The sequence below is a fragment of the Pteronotus mesoamericanus genome, unplaced genomic scaffold, assembly GCF_021234165.1.
Source record: "Pteronotus mesoamericanus isolate MK-2021 breed Mesoamerican mustached bat unplaced genomic scaffold, CSHL_Meso_final scaffold_1186, whole genome shotgun sequence".
Lineage (NCBI taxonomy): Eukaryota > Metazoa > Chordata > Mammalia > Chiroptera > Mormoopidae > Pteronotus > Pteronotus mesoamericanus.
The window spans coordinates 13,817,722-13,833,413 of record NW_026555302.1 but is presented as its reverse complement, the minus strand read 5'-3'; the positions used below and the strand labels follow the sequence as shown (position 1 = coordinate 13,833,413).

Sequence of the window (15,692 nt, the reverse complement as noted above, 5' to 3'; positions counted from 1 at the left end):
TGTCTTAATCAACGGGCTGGTTTATTTGGACCAATTCTCTCACTGAAGACAACTGAAAAACACTTGATTAAAGACTTCTAAAATAATCCTAAAAGTAACAAATGGCTGCCCTGATAATGAGGAGTTACCATCACGTCTCAGATGGGAAAAAAGAAAATATGAGCGATTCTGATTTCTTTTCCATGATTATAATAGTTTAGAATCAAATGATCATTTTCATTGAGATGAGAATATTAATGAGAACTTATTCCTGGCTATGATATGTTAAATATGAATCTTTCTTTCTAGGAAAAAATAAATTACCAAGAACTACTTTCTCTGTGTGTTTCAGGTTTTGACAACAATCCGTTCAGGGCACCGAGCCAATATATTTAGTGCGAAGTTCTTACCGTGCACAAACGATAAGCAGATTGTATCCTGCTCGGGAGATGGAGTAATATTTTATACCAACGTTGAGCAAGATGCAGAAACCAACAGACAATGCCAATTTACGTGCCATTATGGAACTACCTACGAGGTGCGGTACTATGATGATTATACATATGATACACATGTATATGTGTGTAAAGTGGACGTATGTGTACATGTGTGTACGTTCATATGTGTAGATTTGTCTGTGTGTATATATACACATTCATGCATTTGTAGGTGAAGAAATTATTGGCAGAGCATCTAGATTTTAGTAAACTACTTGAGAAAATGGGTCTTGATAAGCTTGTGAATAAAGTTAAATAAGACATGTGTAATGGGCACAGAGTTGGTAATTGCGTGGGTACAGGGTTGATAATTGCGTGAGCAACCACACGCTAAGCCCAAGTGTCAGCCTACAAAAGACGCTTCTGTGGTGCCTCACGGCCCTCTCGGGGGCTTCACCCTCTCCAGTGCTTCGTCACTGTCTTCTGTTAAGTCGGGGCGCTCTGTGGCCTGCGTGTCTGTCGGACGCCCGCGCTGTGCTGTTTCAGGGGCGGTGGCTGTGTGACGCGCCCCGGGCTCAGCGAGTGTGAGGCTCCGCCTTCGTTTTCCTTAGTCCAGGTTGTGCTGGCTATTTGTGTCTTCTGAGGTTTCACGTGAATTTTAAGATTTTTTTTCCTGATTCTGTAAAGAAAAAATGCCACGAGGATTTTGGTAGAAACTAAATAAAACCTTGATCACCTTAATATTTTTGTGTACACACACGCGCATACACACACACACACACACACACACACACACAAATCTACATCACCTTGAGTGGTACGCATTTCCAACAACGTTAAGTCTTGCAACTCACACATGTAGTTGTCTTTTCATTTGCTTGTGTCTTTATTTTCTTTCAGCAGTGTTTTGTAGTTTTCTGTCAACAAGACTTTCACCTCTTTGAATGAGTTTATTCCTAAGTATTTTATTTATTTATATATTTTTGCTACTATTGTAATGAGGTTGTTTGCTTAATTTCCTTTTTAGATTGCTCATTGTAAGTACATAGGAAAAAAAAACAAGCGATTTTTGTGTTGATTTGTTAACCTGCAACTTTGCTGTATTCATTTATTAGTTTTAATGGGGTTTTTTTTGTGGAATCTTTAGAATAGTCTACATATAAGATCCTGTCATCTTCAATCAGATAATTTTCCTTCTCTTTTTCCCGTTTTGACGGCTTGGCTTCTTTCCCTTGCGGGGGTGCCCCAGCCCGCACTTCCAGCCCTGTACTGGGTAGCAGCAGGAGAGGGCACGCTTGTCTCGGCCCCATCTTAGAGGGGGCGCTCTCCGAGTGTCACCGCGGAGCGCGCTGTTAGCTGTGAGCTTCTCACTCGCGGCTTTTCTTGTGTCCAGGAGATTCCTCCCCCCTCCCCGCTCCTAGATTGCTGAGTGTCTTAATCATGAAATTCTGTCAAAATTTTTGAGAGGTCAGTTTAAATGTTTTGATCAATTCAGCATCTTACAGTTTTCTTAAACATTATCATAGAAGGAAAAAATTACAATGTCTTTATAAGTGTAAAATTACAACCAGAAAACAAAAGTTAAGCTTTGATTAGTTTTATGTTTTTTAGGGGAGAATTTTTCTCATCAAAGTTGTTAAAAGTTTTAAATTTTAAAGAACTTTCTATCGACAGGAACATTGGTTGCAAACTCCAAAGTAATGAGTTGGGTTAATGTCACAGTTGCTCCTTGCACAGTTCTGCGCGCTCTGCTGTGTTGAGCTGTGGAATGGGCGGTTCGTGAGTAAGTACAGTACGCGGTCCTCGCTGCTTTTGCCGTACTGGTTTTGTGAAAGAGGAGCCGTGCTGCTCACAGCCATCTGTCCTCCTGAGTCTTTGGTAACAGTGCCTGGGCTTCGTTTTCTCGTCAGATTATGACTGTGCCCAACGACCCGCATACCTTCCTCTCTTGCGGTGAGGACGGAACTGTTAGGTGGTTTGATACGCGCATCAAAACCAGCTGCACAAAAGAAGATTGCAAAGATGTAAGTGTCACATTTAAGATGATAATTAAAATTGAACAGTATGTTAGCTCTGGATTATGAGATTATGAGTCCATTTTTCTGTCTTTGTTTTGCTAAAATTTTCAGCAGCACATACGAGTATTTTATGATCAAATTTTAAAAATTAAAGTGTTAATAGTGAAGTTAGGGAATTTGCATTTTCGTTGTACGTTTCAAATATAGAAATGAAAATGTGTGTAATTGTTCAGTATATGCTCTAGCATTATAAAAACTTGAAGCATTTATCAATCTCTCTTATTTACTTATGGAGGTAATTTTGGTTTACCAATAACCATGATGAAAGGTTAGTATTTTCCTTTTGATTTAACCCTGACTTTTAAACCAACAATTACATATTATCTTTTTAAAAAATAAGAAGATACCATTCTATCAATGTGTTTGTTCGTTCTCTAAAGACATAGCTTCACTATCAATTTCATATTTTTCATACTATTTTAAACTTGAAAAAACCCTGAGAAGTCATATGATGGCCCCAGACAGCTAACCCCAAATGTTACGGCAAGAATGGGGCTCTTTTTCTTGGATCATTTGCGATAACCAAATGAAATGAGAAAGTATTGCTAAATATATTTTTACTGGAAGTAAGGAGGTTAAGCGCTTGCTGATTATGTTGCTATTGTTAACATAGTAAGAATGTTTCTGTTGTTAACACTCTGGGCAGGATTATTTTCTGTATTGAAACAAAAAAGGAAAAAGTAGAAATTAAATTTTTCAATGTATGATTTCTAGGTCAGTTTTTCTGTTATATGTATTTATACACACATACATGCAACTAGGAAATAATTGAACTAAATAAAAGGCAGAATAAGTTCAAAATATCAGATTGTTTATGAGGAATATTTCCTAAGCCTGTTTCTTAGGAAATGGTAGGTACTAAAATCCATTATGCCAAGTTCTTATAAGCAGTATTTTAGTGTACAATATGGTTGGATTTAATTGTGCTTTTATAACCAAAAACCTGGTAAAAATAAAGATGAAAGCAAGGCTAATAAGTGAAAATATTGTTAAAATTTTCCTTAATAAAATTCTTCATTTCTTTATATATAAAAATGAAGAGGCAAAGTATGAAGAAAACTGGCAGGGAAAGCAGCCCTTAACTACGAAAACAGAATCTAAAAGGCATTTGGTGACCGAGTTCCATGGAATAGGAATCATGTTCCGAGTCAGTAATTAAATAAGGCCTAAGAGTGAGGAGCTAAGTCACAGGCCAAATAGTGTAAAATTAACACAGTGCCCCAAGGATATATATCTGGGGTCAGAGCCCTTACATTTTCTAATGCTTATGCACAGAGAAGTAGCGAATCTATAGAAAACCGTGTGTTTTACAGGGTGTACTGTGTGTGTGTGTGTGTGTGCGCGCGCGCGTGTGTGTACTTTGTTTTTGAACCAGAAGGAAGAAAGATTTTACAAGTTAAGAAAAGTATAAAAGTTTAAAATCAGCTAATAATATTTTTGTTACATTTTAGTAGCAACAGCTATAACTAAAATATTATGAGTACCATATAAAATACCCTTAGTACTTGTCATAGACAAAGGGAGAGTATACCTCCGTCTTTACTGTCCAATGGGCCAAAAGCAGCAGGCGTTTCTAACATGATTAATGACTTACAATTACATATGTGAGTATTTTACGTTCTTAAAGATGTGCATTATTCATGCATGTGAGGATAAGGAGGCATTTCCGAGAAATAATTCAAGTTGTATTATATCATTATTTGAAATGCAGCTCGTTTTGAAAAAGGGTTTCAACTGCGATAATATAAATAATGAGTTTCTTGAATTATTACTGGCTTTCTTTGCCGCCGCTCTTAACTGCTGTTTGAGCCTTAAATCTTGGAATTTTTATTTTTTTCCTTTTCAGAATGTATTTTGTATTACTCAATCAGTGGTTGTTTCAAAGTCTTTTAATTAAATTAGCCTTTCCATTATATATTTTCTTACTTTGTTTGGTCCCTAAGGAAAGCATGCAGTTGTATTAGGACTCAGTTTTGGAGTCGCGTAGCCAACTGTAAAGAAAACAGCGCTTTTCTCAGAGCGGTAAACTGCTGAGGACAAATTGTGACGACATGCATTTATTTTGCACAGAAGCTGAAAGTGTTAGAAACATTTACTGATAGAAAGAAACCTGAAAGATAAAAGAAAACCGTGTTTTCTCCCTTCATTGTCATACCAGTTGAATTAGGATTTCTGAGAAAGGTTATTTCCTTCCAGTTGAGAACATTTTTCAATGCGGTAACATCTCTTTTTAAAGCTTTGTGTAACTGCTGTCATTTTACCCCGCAGGATATTTTGATTAACTGCCGGCGGGCGGCCACCTCCGTGGCGATTTGCCCGCCGGTCCCGTATCACCTTGCTGTGGGCTGCTCTGATAGCTCCGTCCGGATATACGACCGCAGGGTGCTGGGCACAAGGGCTACAGGTACAGGCACACGTGGGACAGGAAATACGGGATTCTGTCGGTTCAGAGAATAGATAGGACATTACAACGTTAACATTTCGTGAGTTTGTTATAAAGTTTAGTAGAATGCATTTAGATAATATGTATTATAAAAACCAGCATTTCACCAAGCTTTTATGATCCCATCGGGGTGATACTTCTGCAGTTTTTCACTTTAAAAAATGACAACACTTGGTGTGCAGTCACGCCTCAGTATCTGCGGGAGACGTTTCCAGGACCCCTCGGGCGCCAACGTCCCCCGATGCTTACCTCCCGTTTCACATGGCTCCGAAGAGCTCGCACATTCAGCCCTGCAGACGGGAAGTGCTGTTCCCCGCGCGGGTGGTGAACCCACAGGTTTGAAACCCACAGACATGGGGGGTCACCTGTGTTAGTTCCCCAGGGCTGTTACAGGGTGGCTGACAGTCGCCACAGTTTACTGTCTCCCGATTTGGAGGCTGTGGGGGAGGCTGAGCAGGGCCGCTCTGTGTGGAGGACCCGGGGGGATGCTGGCGTGGCCGCTCTCCTTGCCGCCTGCGGTGGCCGTCTGTCGGGGGGGCTGCCGCGCTGGCTCTGGCTCCCCACGCCCGCTAGGGGACCGGCCGCTCCCCACGTCCCCCCCTCGGCGCCGGCGTCCGGTCGCACTTGCTCAGCAGAGGAGGCCAGGGATCCTGACACACGCACACCCCTCAAGGATCAACTATATGTACACATTTTAATGCACATCCACATGCATTTTGTTGTTAACAATAAAAGTGGACTTGGCCAGAAAGGAACACAACGTCAGCCTCGGTGTCAGTTTACGTCCGTTAAAAGGGCTGTTAAAACGGGGAGACCAGGGGATGTTATTTTTTCTGAGTGGCGACTGAAAACTCTTGCCTATCCAGATACGCGCATTTGGGGAAACGGGATTAATGTAATACTGCGTTAGAGGCTTAATTATTGTTTCTCAACAGATGGGAAGCAGTTGACATTTTGGGTAGTACCTCGTTGTGCAGGATTGTGCTGTTTGGTGTATAACTTAGATTCTTGGAATTTAGCATTTCTTGGTTCCCCAGACGTAAAGTGCCCGCTGTACCCCTCTGTCAGGTTGCGTGGCGCCGATGACGACCAAAGTTAATTGGAACTGGAGTGGTCTCCCCACTCTTGTCATCTTACAGGAGAACAATTTCATGACAGAATTTTTTTTTAAAGATTTTATTTATTTATTTTACAGAGGGGAAGGGAGGGAGAAAGAGAGGGAGAGAGACACCGATGTGGGGTTGCCTCTCGCACGCTCCCTCCTGGGGACCTGGCCTGCAGCCCAGGCCTGTGCCCTGCCTGGGAGCCAAACTGGCGACCTTTGGTTCGCGGGCCAGCGCTCGGTCCACTGAGCCGCGCCAGCCAGGGCCACAACAGAAATTTTTTAAGAACATAAAGTAAAAGAGAAATCACTTTAAAAGGATACTGCACTATTTTATCTATTATGCTAAAAAATACCAGCTTTCCTATTTATATTATAAAAATTATATTAATTTAAGGAGAATTTTTAGAAGACTATTTAGTGTGACTATAATGATAAATTATTTAATTGATTAATTCTTTTCCAATAAAATCTTTATATAATCTGGAATCCTAGACAATCACGAATTTTTTTAAAAGTATGTTTCCTTTGTATGGTATTTTCTAAAATTTTGTTATAAAATCTGGTTATTGAAAAAGACTCTTCTAGAAATAGAATATGATAGTTTGAACTTTTATTGCTGCATTAAATCGAATATCTTCTGGTTCAGATTAAGAGTTTTTAAAGTGCCTTTCTTCAAAGCCCTGAATTTTCAACACTGTCCCATTTTGTCCTCAAAGGGAACTACGCAGGGCGGGGAACCGCCGGCATGGTGGCCCGCTTTCTCCCTCCCCACCTCAGCAACAAGTCCTGCAGGGTGACGTCTCTGTGCTACAGCGAGGATGGCCAGGAGGTCCTCGTCAGCTACTCTTCGGATTACATATATCTTTTTGACCCCAAAGATGACACCGCACGGGAACTTAGAACCCCCTCTGCGGAAGAGAGAAGAGAAGAGGTAAGGGGACTCACAACCATTTCCTTTATTAAATTCAGAAAATGCTCCTTCAGTGGTCTCTGGGGCCTGAAGGGCTTCAAAAATAGAGTTCACTTTCAAGACATTAACAGTTTAACAAACACAGACATGAAACATACGAGAGGAAAGGGGCCAATAATTAGGAAAGGCACTAGAGAAAATATTGTTACATTTTTAAAGAGAATCCGTTTAATGGCAAAATGTTTTGCTAACTTTGGGGATACACAGTAGCAGCAGGTCTCACAGTGGCAGAAAAGGCAATTGAAATAATAAAAAATGTGATGTGCAGATTTACAGGAGACTAAATGTCTGCTCACGCACCTGTAGGAGTTTGACCTGTTACATGGGGACGCAGCCCCTCCCGCCCCCAGGTCTGCCTCTGTCACGCGTGCGAGCATAGCACACTGTCCCTAGCCACATGTCACAACATACGAATGAGTGAGTGAGGGAAGGGTAAGTTAACGTATATATGTATGGACGGACGTGTGCACACATAAAGAATCGGGTTCACTATTATTTATAAAAGGCAAAAACCAGAAGTCATATGTCCCTGACAGTACCCAGCAGAAGAAAAAAAATGCTTGCTTTCACCTGCTAAGCGTCCTTCCCCTGCGTTTTTCACGTTGGCTTTTTATTTTATAACGCTCTTTGTTCAGTCACTGTACTCTGGCTGTTGAAACTAACCATTGCTTCTTACTAGTTAGTGATGACGCGGTGCTGGCCCCGCTCCCTGTGCCGCGCACGCCGCGCAGGCTCTGCAGGGTGCGACTGCGCGGTTGCTGAACTGAGTGCCGTTATTATGGCTCAGAGGGCTGGAAAAGCAGGAAAAAGAGCCTTACTCTGTAAATGTATTTTGGGATTTGAGAGGTGGCAGCGGATTTAGGGGACTTAAATTTAGGGGATTTAGATTGACACAGAGGAGGGCCCGGTGGCAGGTGGACGCCCTGAGCGCATCGCTCCCGTCGCAGACGTGACGCCGGCTCTGACGTCGGTCCGTTGCCGCGGGATTTCCCCTGGAGACCGTGCTTCAGTGAGCTGGGGGGAAGCTGCGTGACGGTTCCGACACGGACATGCACGAGCTGGAAGTGCAGGGACAGTCTAAGTGGGCCCGCCAGCCCCTCGGCCGCCGGGGGCTTCGCCCAAGGTGTCGGTGCAGTGACGTCGGTGAACGGGCAGAGCCAGCCACCGACAGCGGTGGGGGCTTTTCTTCTGGACGTGTTTGCCTCAGTACCTTTGTTGGATCAACTAAATTCAGAAAAACAATTCTGAAAATGGATTAAAATTAAAAAAATAGAGTGTGCTTATTGTACTCCAGCCAGCAGTTCAGGCGTACGTGGAGGAAGGGACTGAAGGCCTGGCCCCACCTGCATCGCCATCGCCTCTCGGTGCTCAGGGCCCGGCCCCGGGGGCACCGGCCTCCCACAGGCCTGACCCGCCCGCTGGCCGCCTGCGGCGCCCGGAGACCGGTGCTGGGCCTCAGCAAAGCCGGGCGGCGTCGGCAGCACGTGGCCGCTTGCCCGGGAGTTTACAGTTTAGTGAAGTGGAGCTATGAATAAACAACCGTGTAAGGCTTGACGGAATAATAGGTGAGAATTACGTCCTGTAGGAGTAGACCAAATGAGGGAATAATTGACTTTCACTGCGAACATGAGAAGAGCTTTCGCAGGGTTTTAAAGTATGAACAAAAGTTTAATATATGATGCATGTGATATTTTCATGTTTTTTCAGTTTGTGGAGGCCTCTTTTTATTTCCTCATATCCTCTAATAATTGTTTCCATTTTATTTAGTATATTCTTTTATCTTGTTCACTTGCTTTTTACTTCTCCTTTTCCTTGTTTTTCCTTTTTTTCTTTTTCTCCTTTCCTTTTCCTCTAACTTTTCAGTCGGACTTCTCGGGGTGACAGCTGCCCCGTCTCGTTGCTGGACAGCTGCGTTGCATCCAGCCTCTCGCTCTGTCCTGGTCCCCAGAGTTCGTCTCTGAAACACAAATCCCACGCTGTAGCGCCGCTCACCGCCTGGCCGCCACGGCGACGTGGCGCAAGGCGTCAGCATCTCTGTCCTCGGTTCCCGCGGGGCCTCTCTCACCAGTCCCCCCCGCAGTCCTCCCATCGGATCATGCTCTTCCGATCAGCCCCCCAAGGGGCTCCCAGCCCTCAGAGCCCGCGGAGGCCCTTGTCGTGGCCTCGAGACCTTCCGCGTCCGTCGCTCCCGCGCCCTGGGCCGCGCCGGCTCCCGTGGGCCGCACAGGCTCTGCCGAGGGCCCTCGGCCCCCTCGGCGGGACCCCCTCAGGCCTTTCTGGTTTTGGTCGGGCGCCTCCCACACGCCCTCAGTACGGAGAGGAGGGCGGTAGAGAGAACCTAGCAGGCTTGGAGCGCGCCCTAAGAGGTGAGCACGTGGCTTTCCTCCTCGCCCCGCAGTTACGACAGCCACCCGTGAAGCGTCTGAGACTTCGTGGCGACTGGTCAGATACCGGACCCCGAGCGAGGCCCGAGAGTGAACGAGAGCGAGACGGTAACTGTACTTTGGTCAGCTTTTTTATTTTTATCTGGTATTTAAAAATTCGTACTTTGACTTGTTCCGCGGTTTCCACTGCTGTGAGGGCCGCTGCGGCAGGCAGCCCTGTGTGTCCCCTCGCGTCGCACGCGTGCTCGCCTGCCGGCGGCCTCCTGGGAGCGGGAGGCAGGGCCCCTGCCGTGCGTTTGGATCTGAGAGTTCTCAGGTCACCGTCCCCGAGCCCTGCTGTGCGTCCCACGGAACGGGACGCGTCAGGCTGCTGGAGAGCAGGGTGACGGGGCGGGGGCGGCGGGGGAGGTCGGGGTGGAGTGGCCGAGCCAAAAGGGAAAAAAGGACTCGGGGGCGTGGACAACGGCGGGGGGATGGCAGGGGCGGGGGGATAAGGGGACTAAATGGTAACGGAGAAAAGACAACAAAAGTAAAAAAATTTAAAAAATCGAAGTGTAAGAATGCTCCTTGTCCTATACTGCATTGGGCATTATCACACTGGTTCGTTTCTGCCTTACTGTTAGATATAAGTGGAATGAAAACCCTCAGTTCCAACCAGAGAGTTTCATAAAGCACATCAGTGCTTTTCCCTCCTGGCAGCCGCCTTTGACACGCATAGGAGGCGACCTTGGGAGCTTTCAAGGTGGCACCTTAAAGCGGAGCTAGTCCGCATGTGTTTTACTAAATGGGCCTGCAGCCGAAGTGTTATTCTAATAACTTCTGAAATCTTTCCAGGTCAGAAGCATGTTTCCCAATATAGTATCCTTGGTATTATGTCATAATATATATTTAAATGTAAAGCTACATTGTATAAAGGCAAGAAAGTGTAAAATAAACTGTTTTCACAGAAAATTCAAGAACAAATAATTTCCATTTTAAATGACATGATTATAGAATAGAAACGGATCGTCACAGTTTCAATGTCACTACTTAATGTGAAAATGCCCTTGAGAGAAAACTCCTCCTGTATTTGAAGGAGGAAAAGCAGGGGGAGAAGAGACCAATGAAACCCTTTCTTCCAGTCGATTCCAAGTGTGTGGAGTTTGCTTACAGTAAGCGATGATGGAAGCAGAATCAGTTTAAGGAGTGTCCGGGAGAGGGCACAGCTCTCTTTTCCTCTGCCCGGTGCGGGCGCTGGGACCCAGGGTGCGGCCAAGCCGCCCCTCAGCGACGGCTCTGCGGCTGGCGGCTCCGGTGGGTCCGCGCCCCTGCAGAGGCTCCGTGCGGGCAGCCTGGTGTGTGCGCCTGCTTTCCGTGTGGAGGCCCGCAGGTCTGGGTTTTGAATCCATGGAGGGCGCTGACTTATGACCGGCCCACTGACAAGACCTGTGTTGTCGTAGGAGAGCAAAGCCCCAATGTGTCGCTGATGCAGAGAATGTCCGACATGCTGTCAAGGTGGTTCGAAGAAGCAAGTGAGGTCGCACAAAGCAACAGAGGACGCGGAAGGTCCCGGCCTGCAGGTGAGTGGCCTCATGGACGAAAGTCACCGGAGGTGGGCGAGACTGCCTGGGTCGGGCTGTGTATGCCGCGTGGCTCCCCCACCCCGCGACCGAGGCCTCCAGCACCGCAGGGCGCACCCTGTGTCCCTCCAGGCCCCGCTCGTTCTCGCCCTTCTGTGTTGCTCTTTCTAAAAGAAGTCAGAGCATCTGCTCTTCCCCATTTCAGGTCCTTTTCGTGTTAGGGTAGAAATATATAAAACTTGGTGGATAACACGTTCTGTGTAGCTGATGGTTTCTCCTTTTGGTTGCTCATATACATTGGTTATTAATTACTGTTTCTGGTGTTAGCCGACCTGTTTTCGTGTCTTGTTCACTACTTTCCAGCTTTGTGGTCTTTGGCAAGTTACTTATCTCTATCAAAAATGAAGAATATAAAAGTTAACTCCTAAATATTTTAAATTCCAAAATTAAAGATTTCTTTGGATTTCATCTATAAATGGATTTGGTTAGCTCATGCCTATCAGTTAACTTTTTAAAAAATTCCTTGGACTGTGGATTTGTTGAAGAGTTACTAAATTTGTGTTTAAATTTAAACTAAGAAATATGTAGCCCTGGTCAGCGTGGCTCAGTTGGTAGGAACGTCATTCCATCAACCAAAAGGTCACGGCTTCAGTCTCTGGGGAGGGCACACACATAGGCTGTGGGTTCGATCCACATTTAGGGTGTGTGCCAGAAGCAGCTGGTTGATGATTCTCACATCAATGTTTCATTCCCTCTCTTTCTTCCTCCCTTATTTTCTCTCTAAAATCAATAAACGTGTTCTTGGTCAGAATTTAAAAGAAAGGAAACAAATATTTAAATCATGGTGATTCAAATAAAAAACTTTATAGTCTGTGGTAGTTGTTTCTTATAAAACATGAGCTTGGTTTTGTTCACTCCATTTTTAATAAAATCTAGATTTGAAGCAAAACCAGGAAAATTTTTCATATTTGTTGAGTATTAGTTATTCCTTTGCAGATAGCAGAAAGCCCAGTGCGGTGCAGAGTGGACGCTCAAGCCTTTTAAAACTGCCTGCACCGTGTTAGTTGAGTGGTTGAAGCATTACGGCTAGTGAGATGGGATTGGAGACGTTAATCCTATTCTGGCCTATTTGTTGTTTTACTCTTCCTAATAAAAATTTTATTACATATTTTACCAAGGACATGATGTTACCAAGGAACTATATTGCTATAAATCTATAATCCTATTGTCCGGCTGTTATATCAAAATCATCACCTTTAAATTTAAGGGACTAAGCAGTATTTATAGGCATCTCACAAGATGTTATTTCATTTTATCTAAATAAAGCTACCATATTGAGCATTTTGCTTAAAAGATCAATTACTTTAATAAGGATATGCTATAGATAGATGTGTACTCCTATTAGTTGGCCTATTTAGACAAATGGACCCAACCACCAGTGGGTGCTTCTGATTCCCTGGATGTTACATACTCCTGTGTGTGTGTGCGCGTGTGTGTGCGTGTGCGCAAGTGTGCCTGTGTTCCCTGACGTGCCTCCTTTCCAGCGTTGGTTTAGGGAGGCCTTCGGTGTTGAGCTGGCACTAACATGTGCTTTTTGAAGGTGGGGCAAGTCAGTCGGAGGGGTCGGCTCTTCCCGCGGCCCCGTCAGGCACCGGTGTGGACGTGGGCGACACTGTGATGGACGTGGACACCCCGGCCGAGCAGCTCCCGCAGCCTTCTGCGTCCTCCCCGGCACCCGCGCCCGAGAGCCCGCCGCCTCCGCTGCAGCCGTCTCTGGACAGGGAGCCCCGGCCGGCCGCCGCGGCGTCCGGCCAGCACGCGCACCGTCAGTCTGGTGAGGACGTTACTCGTTCAGTGGGCTGTGGGGCGTCTGGTGGTTTCTGATCGTGAAGGCCTCCCTGGGGCTGTTGGGAAAGAGGCTAAGCCACATCGGCTTGTTCCCGCTGGAGCAAATGATCTAAACGGCACGCAGTGTGTAAACGTAACGGAATCGTGAACTTCAGGTGTGCCTCGCTTGCATGAATTGTAACAAGTAGCAGGAATCTCCCATTTACATAAGACAGGTTTTTAAGAATTGGGTACAAGCAGACAGTTTAATAATGCACCTGACTTAGTTTAATGCACTTTACTTAAAGATTATTTTTATGGGCCATTATAGACCAAGTATCTTCCTAAACTTATTTATGTCCATATTAAAGTAATGGTGAAAATAGAGCCCTGATTATTATTGGTTCCATTGGATTTATATTTTTGATTATTTTTCCTCAAGTCATGAAGCACTTTCAGTACCCCCTGTATGGTGCTTTTGGTATGGTCTCTTGTCAACAACTTACACGGTATACTTAACTAAAAGAACTATTTCTTCTATATTTACATGAAAAAGAATTGTTTTAACAAATCTTTGTCTTTTTGGTACTTGATATTAATGAAAACATTAACTCTTAAATTCTGTTAAAATACTTTTTTCCTCAATATTATAACTTCTCACGTTCAACTTTCCCCTCCTGCAAACTGTGGATTGTCCTATTTATAACAATCATTTTCAGTAGCGTGTCTGTAGTTTACTTGGCATTTTAACTGTATACATGTGATTAGAATAACAAATAAGGTGTTCATACTTTTTCTTGGATTTTTCTAAGGAAGCATTTGACTTGATGTATAACAGGAAATACCATCCGCTAGACGCGCCGCTGGCAGGCCTGGGCAAATGGACGGAAATTCCCAGCAGCCCGACGGCCCCGCGGTCACACCGCTCCTGCTTCTCCGCAGCGGGACGCTGGACCCCAAAGCGGGGGCCTTTGAAATGAAGCCCTTTTTTAATCAGTCATTTTCAGTTTCTGTGGGAATGAAGCCAGAGCTAGTTATGTACCTGTTAACACTTGTGTACGATTTATGTATAATAATAAGCTAAAAAATCAGGTTTTTAATTCTCTAATCAACGTAGTGTTCAACTTACGGGGAAATAAAACATTTTGGAGGGTTTGAGAAGTAGGGACAGAATCAGTTAAAAGCAGGTAAAATTGGTAAAAATAAGAATTTTTAAAGCGATAGCACTCTTGGAAATCTTCTTCAAGATTTTAATCAGTTATAAACTATCGGGAGAACTGAGCAAGAAGACCCCCGAGCCCATTCCACTGAATCTCAACTCATTACAGTTATTTCTAAAAACACATTTCTGAGTAAAGTACCTAGTGGAATTTCATTTTTCTTTTCTGTTATAGGTATTAACACACTTTAATACTACATTTCAAATCGCTAAACCCCTTTCAATATTTAAGTATTAAATACTGCAGTCATTTGAATCATTGAAGTAGGAAAAAAACACTGTGATGATCACGTGATCATTGTTTGACCATTACATGGCACCTTGCCAGAAAGTAAGGAAATTTTTAACTCGTGTGTTAATAAAAGAATTTTGGTTGACTAAACCATAGGCCGTTGGAATATTTCCATGTTACGAAGTCTTGCTATTGAGGAAAGTGATTCGATGTTAGATGGAATCTTAAGATTATGTCGAATCGTTCGGACAGTAGGCCTTTCATTATCCCAGAGCCCAACATTTGAACAGTAGGGACGGAATGTTCTGCTTTGTGTCCCAACCTCTTATGGGCTTTTAAGGCCACGACTGCCGGTGGCGGCGGGGCTTGTCCGGGAGCCGGTGGCGTGTCACCCTCCAGCCCTTTTCCCTTCCCGGCTCACGCAGACACAGAGAAAACGAAGAGCGTTGTCCTTGCCCAGCCGCGGACGCCCCTTCTGTACACGTTCATGCTCTTCATGTCCCTTGTACTTCCTCTGTCACTTTTGCTGGGGTAAAGGAAAGGGACGTTGGGGACGTGAAAACCCGCAGGGCAAGACGCCATCTCTGGTTGACCCTGGTTCTGTGCCTGCTCTTTGTCCGCGGCCGGCAGAGTCGCCGGGTGGTGGTGAGGAGGCTCCCAGCACGCTTTCCGGTGGGTCGGGGCAGGGTTCCGGCCCTGCTGGCCGCACACCCCCGCGCCCCTCGGACCGCACGCTCCCCTCTGCCCTCGGCGCGTGCCGGCTGTCGCCGGCTCCCAGCGCCGCCGCGCTGTGCCATCTGAGCTGGGAGCAGACCGGGTTTGGGGGGGCGCAGCCGCTCCCGCCCCTTGAAGCGCCTGCGGGGCTCTGCTGCTGCCCCTGCGTCCTCATCGCCTTTTCTCCTGAATCGTGCCTTTGGCCTCACACACGCTCTATTATTATCCCCGTCTTTAAAATTTTTCTCTTAATTATCCCAATTCCCCTCCGGCCTTCTATCTTTGCTCCTTTTAATCAGAGTCTTCAAAAATGTCGCTCACATATAGTATCTCCATTTTCTTACCGTCTTCCATTTATTTATCCACCAGTTCCCATCTGTCTTTCCACCCCCGTTTCCATGGAAACCATTGTCGGTCCCCAGTGACTTCCATTTTGCCCAGTTTGCAGTCTACTTCTCTGTTAGCATCTTATTAAGTTGGCTGCACCTTTCTTGAAACTTCCCTTTCTTGACCGTTGTGACACCACTTTTGCCTGTGTGCGCTGACTGCCGACTTGCAGTGGCTTTCGGTGACCAAGGCCGATGTGTCTCGTTCTGTTTCCTTGTGAGCGCCACGGCAGACCCCTCAGTCCCTGCTCGCTTCTCAGCAGGGGGCCTGTCCCTGGGCAAAGGCGACAGTGCCCACAGCTTTGGTGGCTCCGCCCAGACCCCTGTGCGCAGCATCTCAGGAGACCCTTCCCTTGGCT

General features: G+C 45.4%; 1 protein-coding gene across 6 annotated transcripts in view; it reads left to right on the top strand.

Annotated features, from left to right (window-relative positions):
- Nucleotides 1-15,692, top strand: part of DCAF6 (DDB1 and CUL4 associated factor 6) — a 69,693-nt gene that overhangs the window by 12,569 nt on the left and 41,432 nt on the right. For all 6 annotated transcript variants that reach the window (XM_054587809.1, XM_054587812.1, XM_054587811.1 and 3 more), the window contains exons 4-10: nt 332-517; nt 2,327-2,440; nt 4,763-4,898; nt 6,759-6,973; nt 9,411-9,504; nt 10,836-10,955; nt 12,556-12,789. In XM_054587809.1, coding sequence (XP_054443784.1) covers nt 332-517; nt 2,327-2,440; nt 4,763-4,898; nt 6,759-6,973; nt 9,411-9,504; nt 10,836-10,955; nt 12,556-12,789 — 1,099 coding nt within the window. The remainder of the gene's footprint in view (nt 1-331; nt 518-2,326; nt 2,441-4,762; nt 4,899-6,758; nt 6,974-9,410; nt 9,505-10,835; nt 10,956-12,555; nt 12,790-15,692) is intronic.